General features: G+C 42.6%; 1 protein-coding gene across 1 annotated transcript; it reads right to left on the bottom strand.

Moving 5' to 3' along the window:
• Window positions 1-41: 41 nt before the first annotated feature.
• On the bottom strand, window positions 42-4,938 carry PGAM1 (phosphoglycerate mutase 1). Its single transcript, XM_058187238.1, has 4 exons — window positions 4,707-4,938; window positions 2,155-2,429; window positions 1,045-1,225; window positions 42-886 (listed from the first exon to the last, which is right to left on the bottom strand). Exons 1-4 carry the CDS (start codon window positions 4,846-4,848, stop codon window positions 717-719), a joined length of 768 nt encoding a protein of 255 aa, XP_058043221.1. The 5' UTR covers window positions 4,849-4,938; the 3' UTR covers window positions 42-716.
• Between the last annotated feature and the right edge of the window lie 4,351 nt (window positions 4,939-9,289).

Genomic DNA, 9,289 nt, shown 5'->3' with positions numbered 1-9,289 from the left:
TATTAATAAGCCACTTTTGTAAGTAATACAGACACAGCACCTATTGCACATAATTCCTTTATTTTACTGAGACTAGGGCAAATTCAGCCATTGTACAGTGAAATTAGCTCTAGTGTAAATCTGCCATCCATAAGGCAGAGACAATCACAGACTATGGGGTAGAAAAGCAACATGATGATACACAGTATCAGGGTTTACTGGCACTACACAAAGTTATTGGATCACAGGTGGAAATTCCAGAGTGGGAGCTAGTCCTTCTAGTCTCACCCTTCCTACATTCAGAAGGCAATGAAATAAGAATTGGCTTTTTATCTAGCTTAAATGAAATGGCGTGCTGCTTATGCAAAAACTTAAAAAAAAAAAACAATTAAAAATGGTCCTTGCAACCATCCTGAATGGCAAAACCAAATGAAGCGATACTTGACTAACTGGAGTTCTCGCATAAAGACAGCAAAGGTTCCCTTGAGAAAACCTTGGTCACGTCACTTCAGCAGCACTGAATTTCATTGCTTTGGGATTTGTTTCTGTCAGTAACCCTGCTGATCTATGGTCCACACCTCTAAAATATCTAGCCAGATCCTGCTGGAGAAATGTGAATGTTGAAGAATAAGCCATGGCCCTCATAAGCTTCACCATCTCTGGCTCTTCAGCCCTGTCCCTTGAGGCATTTGCTAGGAAGGGGAAAGGGGTTATACTACTGATTACTTTGCCTGCCCTCATTTCTTAACTTTGCCCTGAGCTGCCACAGCTTCCATAGCTTTGCGGACAGTTTCCTCATCTCCCAGGAATTGCATTGGCTTGATAGGCTTCAAATTTTTGTCCAGCTCATAGACTATTGGTATTCCAGTGGGCAGATTGAGTTCCATGATTGCTGCCTCAGACATTCCTGCAAAGAATAACATACACATGAAAATAGATGACAAGATAAAAAGCTTGATTGTATTATCCCATTCAGGACCAATTGCCAGAGAACTTCAATTAACTTTTTAGATTGAGTCAGGCTTAAATCAGTTTTTGTTCCCAAGTTACAAACCGAATACTCACCTTCTAGATGTTTCACAATGCCTCGGAGACTGTTACCATGGGCTGCAATGAGCACTCGCTTGCCTTCCTTGATCTGAGGAACAATTTCTTCATTCCAGAAAGGCAGTGCCCGGGCAATAGTATCTTTCAAACTCTCACATGTAGGTAGCTGATCTTCAGTAAGGTCAGCATAGCGGCGATCCTAGAGAAGGAAAGGCAGTGATTGATTAGTGTTGTCTCAAGACTTGTTATAGACTGCTGTACTTCATTTCAAAAAATGCTTTATAAAAATTGTGCCTGAAGCTACTTGCTCGCTTGACACGTTAGGTACTTAAGTGCTTGTATAGGCTATTGTAATTTTTTTGTAATTCCTGCTCAATGACATTTTTAGATCTGTGCTACTGTGACTTAATAAATATTGCAAGCCATACGTTAGGCAATAAATAATTTTAAGATGTCTATGAAGTTGTATAACATTAAATAACACCTTAACTTTATACCATCTTCAACCACTGAAAAACTGCCTTCAGTATCATTCACTCATTATTGGATTCATACCTAAACTTATCTGAATTGGTTGCCTCTTTAGTAGCTCTAGTCACAGTTTAACTGTACTATGTAGCTTCCTGGTGAACTAGTCTTTAAATATTTAAAATATTTATCCTACATTAATTATATTACCACAGTACATGAAAACCTATTACAGTTTAAAATGGTATGAGGCCAATGCTCTATTTCTTAATTCATTAACAAATATTGCATAGGTGGAAAATTCTGCCAGTTTAATAGCCTTGACTGTTCCCATCCATAGAATACAAACATTCATGAAAGATCAATGTCAATGATTAATTGCATGAAAGCAACTTGCATTCTAAAATTCTGCTCAAAAAACCACAGCAATGTAATCATATCCCACATGGCTACCCAAAACAGTGGGCCAGTGAGAATATTGTATGAATAGAGGCCAAACGAGATAAAAGTGAACTATTGTTTGAGTCAGAAATCAACAAAGCAAAAAGCAAATGAAATTACACAGTAATTATATTCTAATCCCAACATGACAATTACTTTAAAATAATCTCAAAGAAACAGCCATCTTCATCAGATTAATAGATTAGTACTTCATCTTACCTTGCTAATGGTACTATAGAAAGGGTGATCGGGCTCCATTGGAGGTGGAGGGATGTCAAAGGAACGCCTCCATATCTTGACCTGGGCTTCACCATGTTTAGCAGCTGTCTCAGCCTTGTTAAGGCCTGTTAGACCACCATAATGCCTTTCATTAAGACGCCAGGTCCTCACTACTGGTAACCACATTTGGTCAAGAATATCCAGCACAGTCCAGAGGGTCCGGATGGCCCTCTTCTGCACAGATGTGAAGCAGATGTCAAACTCATATTTAGCATCTGGAAGAACCCAGAAAGAATACTGTAACTCATTTATCTTTACCACAATTATTGCTGACATACAGTTAATCCATCTTGACTCATTTAATCTGCAGTTCTGAAGTACCCCAAACATTTGTCCATTAATAATTTTTCATTATATGTAAAATGAGCACTGATAAATTATTTCAATGCAGGAGATGAATGGGCACAGGGATAGAGGATTAAAATATCCTCTCTTAGAAGTACTCTGGAGCCTCATACCCTGGTCCTGCCAGCAGCTCTCTTTGAAAGGACATCCATCTGGCATTCTCCAACCCAGTCGTAGTCTGTGAAGGAAAGGGTTCTCACAATCTGAACTGCCCTTCCAGCAAAGAAAAAAGTGTGTGTGTATTATATATTTTCTCATTATAATCACTATAGTTGCCCTTCTGGTGATGTAGCATGAGACTAAACTTTCCCTGTATGAAAATTAAATAATTTTGCAAAAGATAAAGGAAAATAAAAAGTCTCACAACAAAAGATGATGCTAATGTGCTATAATTAAATATATTGGGAGAGAGGCGGCTTTAACAGTATTTATCAGATCTTCATAATTGCCTTGTGCTCCCTTGTTTCCAATTGCTCTAGAGTGCACAAAATTTGATAGTGCAATTATGCAAACTAATGCCATAGGGAAGAAAGCAACAGTTGTGCAACACAGAAGAATGAATGAAGACATACAAGCATGAATAATACTTGCCAAAATCTCCTAAAAATGAAAGGAGTAATTTTTAAAAATAACTTGTTAATACAATAAAACATGCACACATCAACAAATATTAGAACTGTTGAATGAACTTTTTATTCCTTGGATACTATAACACTGATTTCAAATAATCTTGCTTTAAAAAGTATTCTTGGGAAAAAGGCAAACTTACAATTTACATTCTATTCAGGTAGATTCTCAAGTCCATCAATAAATTAAAAGTATAATTTTAATATTCACATTTTTAATGCATTAACAAAAACTTTCTACAGATTTTATAATTGGCTGGAGAAATCAGATGAAACTTTGGAGAGATTCCACAGCTATGAATAATGCATAAAGTTGTCTTCATCCTCTGAGGATTGGGGCTCTCTTTCAGGCCTTAAGGTAAGTAAACTAAAGAGCAGGATTAGGCTGTTTCTTGAACCTCAGAGGTGCAGCTCTTAAGTATTTCCTGCCCTCCCCCACTTCCTGCATTGGGCAGAAACTCTCCTTTCTCTGTTGCAGTACTGAATGACTCAGCTTCTACTATATTTCCTTAACAAATTATCACCCAATTGCCAATGCATCTAGACAGTTTCAGAGTTGGATGCTTTCCTTGGAAATAAGTAAGATAACATTGTGCCCTCACCGGCAGATGGAAAAATATGGTAACTCAAGGAGACTGCCAAACATGCACAGCTTGGGAAGGAGAGGGACTCTTAAAAAAAGAACAGCGGCCACCTACTCAAATTAAAACCTCCCCCTTTTTTTAATGCCGAATAGGGCCTTTTTTTTTTTACAATCAGAACGGTTTCTTGTGTTATCCTGGAGTTGAATGTCATAGCAAAACCACCAAAGGGCTCGATGCTTGGCAAAGGGCTTGCCGGAACGACTGAACTCGGAAAGGGAAAAGGACCGGGATCTGGCTACTGAGAGACTCCTCCCTTTCGCCTCCGGCAGGAAGGCCATCTCTCGTGTTTCTCCGCCAAGAAGGACGAGGCTGCTTGCACGTGCCCAGGCAAAAATCTCGGTCTTTTGTCCTCTAAGCAAGTTCCGGCAGTCGCAACAGAACCTGCCGGCGCCCCGGGACCATTTTCACTAAAATGTCCACCCCAAACTACTTCGGTCTCCCATTTGCCACTCTTAGCGTGGGCGAAGGGAGCATCTTTGCCTTTGCGAGCCAATTTTACGCAACCCCCTCTCCCAATTTGCATCTAATTCAATGACACTGGGGACACACGGATGGGAGTATGAATTACCTTCCAAGGCAAAAGCTTGGCCCGAAACACTGACCCCGCGGAGAGGGTTTTTTTTTTAAATCCACATCAGGTGGTTGAAGTCAAAAGACTTCCCCATCCCCCATTATTACAAGCTGCATTTATGACCTTTATAAACAGTCCACCTACCCAACCAATTTCAGAATAATCAGTCCCTCCGTTACTCTCCCCCCCCACCTCCCGTCCCAATTTTCTCGGAGTGAAAAAATGAGCAGAGTCGCGGCCCCGGCAACCCAGCATCAACGTCCCCGTCGCTCCCTCCATCCTGCCCGCTTCCTCCCGCATCTTCACCTCTCAGCGCTTCGCCGCCGCGCCGCGCTTCTTCCTGCCCGGCTGGGCTCAAATCCGCATCGTACCAGCCACTGAACCGATTCTCTAGGTTCCAGGCGCTCTCCCCGTGCCGAACCAAGACGAGTCTGTATGCAGCCGCCATGCTCTGAATCGAAGAGACTGAACCGGAGCGCGACGCAAGAAAATCAAGGTTCCTCTCCACTCCCCCCAACCAAGGAGACTCTTTACCGGCTAGTGCGCATGTGCCGAAAGGAGAGCCTCCTATGACTGTAGGACGCAGGCGTTCCCGCAATCTTCCAATCTGTAGACTCGGACAGATTGTAGGCTACCCAGATTGCGGGTTAATTTGGGTGACTCCCACTTAATAAGGGAGGGGAAGAAGGTTCTTCGTTAAATTTATTCTCGATGCAGGGCTTGTGGGCCACGCACAAAAAGAGCTATTTGCATTATTGTCGTTAAGACTATAAAATGCCTTTAGGAGGTGTAGCCGCGTATTATCTGTCCCTCAGATTCATAGCTCATGAAGCGCATGTAAAAAATGGCGTGGTGTCAGATGATGAGCCGCGATTGTCTCATTTCGCTCTGAAAATTTCCTAAGGAATCGGAATGTACCACACAGGCAGAAATAATAAAAGATCGGGGCAACAGAGCATCCTTTAGTGTGGTGAATGTCAGCTTCATAAAATCCATATGTTGCACACACAAAAAATAGCCACTCGCCACTACGTTATCAGAGACAGCAGATCTATTTTAACTTTGATCAATTAAACCAAGTTTATATTCCTTTTATGTCTAACAATTTTGGTCTGTAGTATCCTCAAAAAACTTGATTTCTTTTTATTTTTAATTTGTCCCTCCTTGCAAGATTCTTTAAAGCCTTATCAAGAAGCCTCTTTTGCAAATTCAAATAGGAAAATTATCCAAATCACTTTCTGAATAATCAGATATAAATATAATCAGCAATTGGACTTCTGTAACAAGCTGTAAATGAAATGCCCTGAAGACCATTCTGAAGCTCCAACTGGTGCAGGATGCAGTTGGCAAATAATACAGATACCCTTGATTTACATTTGCTTAATGACCATTTTAACTAGGCATTGAAAATGTAACTTATGACCATTTTTCACACTTTCATCTGCTGCAGCATACCCATGGTCATATGATTAAAATTTTTGCAGTGTTCCAGGTTCCCTTTTGTGACCTTCTGACCAGCGAAGTCAATAGGGAAGCCGGATTTACTTAATTTAACTGCAGTAATTCACTCACTAATTGTGCCAAATAGAACTCACTTAATAACTGTCAAGTTTAGCAAACAAATTTTGGGCCCAATTGTGGTCATAAGTTGAGGACTACCTGTAGAAAGTGCCAGATATATAGCACACATAACACCACTCCTGCGTAAGCTGCACAGGTTAGCATTGTGTTGCTAGGTGCAATTCAAGGTGCTGGTTATTACCTATAAATTTCTACATGGCTTGGAACTGGGGTGCCTCAGGATTGCCTTTTTTCAAGAGTCTCTACCTGTCCAACTAATTGGATGTCGGCAATATGCAGCTCCCGAGCCACATGCGGCTCTTTCGTCCCCCTGCTGTGGCTCCCTGCCTGAGAAGATAAGGGCGATGGCAGGGATGGAGACTTGCTCCATATTCCAGAGCGGGAGGGAAGCATCCCTGTACCAGCCTCTCATCTCACGGGCGCTTCTTTGGGCGCTCCTTAGTGCTGGGCACACCTCAGTCACTCAGGGAGACACGTGACTTTCTTTCCGTCCCGAGACACTGGCCCCACCCAGCTGCAGCCGATACTCCGTGTTGTAATGCTCCAGGAGGAGGGGACGCCGTCTCCCCCATTGTGAAGGGCGCTAAATTTGTGCTACACAAGGCACTGTAAGAGCAGCGAGCAAGCCATGGGGGCAGCGAGTGCAAGTTGCACGGGACTAGCCCGGCTGCAGCTGACGCCACTGCTCTCACTGCCTTCATGGCCCGCTCACTGTTCTTGCAGCGCCTTGTGCAGCACACTTAAATTTAGCGCACTTCACAATGGGGGAGACAGCGTCCCCTCCACCTCCTCCTTGGCACGGAGCATCGGCCACAGCTGGGCCGGGCCAGTGTCTCAGGGCAGAGAGAAAGTTGCGAGCAACTGAGGTGCGTGCAGCACCAAGAAGTGCCAGAAGAAGCGCCCACAAGATGAGAGGCAAATACAAGGGCACTTCCCTCCCGCTCTGGAATATAGACCGAGTCTTCATCCCCGCCGTCACCCTTACCTTCTCAGGCCACACTAGGAGTGACTGGGAGGGCAGGGTGAGGGGCAGGGCCAGGCAGCTGGTACCGAGCCACCTCGGGGACAAAAGAGCTTCATTTATCTGGGAACCTGAAATGACTCTTTATTTAAATCGTATGGTAGAAAGCACCCAAAGAAGAAGAAAGAACGTCAGAAAAAAACCAAATCCAAACTTTGCCTGTTTTTGGAAATGGTTCAAGAGGGAACACACACACAAGAGGGAGGGGGGAAGAGAGAGGGAGAGGGGGGAAGAGAGGGAGGAAGGGAAAGAGAGAGAGATGAGAGAGAAAAGGGGAAAAGAGAGAGAGAAATGAGAAAATGGTGGAGGGAGAGAATGAAAAATGAAAAAGAGAAACAAATGAGAGAGAAGGGGGAGAGAGAGGGAGAGGGACACAGAAATGAGAGAGCTGAAGGGAGAGCGTGAGAGGGAAAAGGGGGAAACAAGAGAGAGAAGGAGAGAGAAAGAAAGGAAAGAAAGAAAAGAAAGAGGGAGGGAGGGAGGGAGGGAACGGGAGGGAAAGGAAAAAAAAACAAGAGGGAAGGAGAGAGAGAGAGACCCATTTCCCACAGAAAAGAAAACCCTGGGAGCCACAAAACCCAGGTAGGCGTGGCTGGGGGTGCCATGTGACTGGGCGGGAGTGACATTGAGTTGGCCACGCCCACCCAAGTTTTGTGGCTCCCAGTATTTTTTGTGGGAAATGGGTCCAAATGGCTCTTCGAGTGTTTAAGGTTGCAGACCCTTGAACTAGGTCAAGCAGAATGGGCATGCTGCAGATCTCATCAGCCAAAGAATGTTGACTAGGGTGCTTAGGTGAGCTTTTTCTGAGTGGCCCCTGCTCTATGGAACAGTCTCAAGAGTTCAGAATGGGCCTGACCCTGCAAATATTTCATAAGGCCCTAAAACCCTGGCTATGCTCCCAAGGCTGGACTGCTGAATGTATCAAAGGCCCTATATCCTGGCTAAATTGCTACCTGGCCAAATATCTTGATCTTGTGTATGCTGAATTGGATGTTTTTAATGTTTTTTTGTTGGTTATACTGTTTTTATTGTTTAAAATGTTGTTTAACATTTCAATTTAAGCCACCCAGAGTTACTGACTGGAGTAGGTGGCCATAGATGGACAAATTAATAAATAATTCAGATAACTGCACTGATGACCTCTGCAAATATATTTCAATTTAGTTACTAGGAATCAAGGTTCATGTGACAGCATCATTAACTTTTTAGTATTACTGTCTGCAGGCAATAGCAAGCATTTAAATTTAATGGCACAAAAAAAGGACTTTTTGTTGTTTTTTAAAAATGATTATATCCACAATTCATAAAAATAGGGTTATTTCTATTAGAGTGATCATCTTATATATTCATACAGGGTAATGGAACTCAGTTATTGTTTTTATTATGCTTAGTCAGCCAGATATTTAGACTGGATTTGACATTTTTATCCACTTATCTAGTCCTTCCCAAGGACCTGGGATAGGCAGATGATGTTGTTTGATGGTGTTAAAGGTTATTATTAATATTACCATCAAGGAGAAGTGTTTTGGGGATTTACTTGAATGTCAAAATAAATTATTTGCCTGACTTTAAGTACAGTACTGTGTCCCTTTAAGTTTCCTTCCAAAACCCTTTGGGAGATAAAATTTGGTTCCCCCCTCCCTTCAACCACTTTTCCAGACAATTATTACAAGCTTGCATATCCCTCAGAACATCACATCTGCAATGCTGGCTTGGTTGTGCTCTTAAGACAAATTCTATTCCAAACAGCCAACAGAAAACTTCAGAATTCTGCTGTGTTAAGATTTCAAAAAACAGAGAAAAAAAAGCTTCTTTCCCTGCTTGTTTTATTTACATCAGTGTGGACTTCATCTCCCAGAATCACTTAAATCAGGGGTCTCCAACCTTGACAACTTTAAGCCTGGAGGACTTCAACTTCCAGAATCGTGGGATGCGGGGGGTAGAAGTCCTCCAGGCTTAAAGTTGTCAAGATTGGAGACCCCTGACTTAAATTACTTTTAAGATGTGTGGACTTCAACTTCCAGAATGCCTCAGCAAGAATGCTGGCTAGAGAATTCTGGGAGTTGAAGTCCACAATCTTAAAATTGCTAACTTTGAAAAACATTGATTTACATGAACGTGTGCAGGGCCAGAAGGAATTGCAATCCAAGTCGGAAAAGAATAAAGTGGTCGGAGCTCATGGCTTTGCCTTCTGCTTTTTTAACTAGCTGGCAAAATGGAAGAATCGGAAGTTGGTGTTCGGTACGGAAGTGGATAACCGGAATTACTTAAAATAGAGTGAAAGTAG

Source organism: Ahaetulla prasina, chromosome 6 (assembly GCF_028640845.1).
Source record: "Ahaetulla prasina isolate Xishuangbanna chromosome 6, ASM2864084v1, whole genome shotgun sequence".
NCBI classification, from domain to species: domain Eukaryota; kingdom Metazoa; phylum Chordata; class Lepidosauria; order Squamata; family Colubridae; genus Ahaetulla; species Ahaetulla prasina.
Note: the sequence above shows the minus strand (reverse complement) of the source record. Positions and strands in the feature narration are given on the sequence as shown.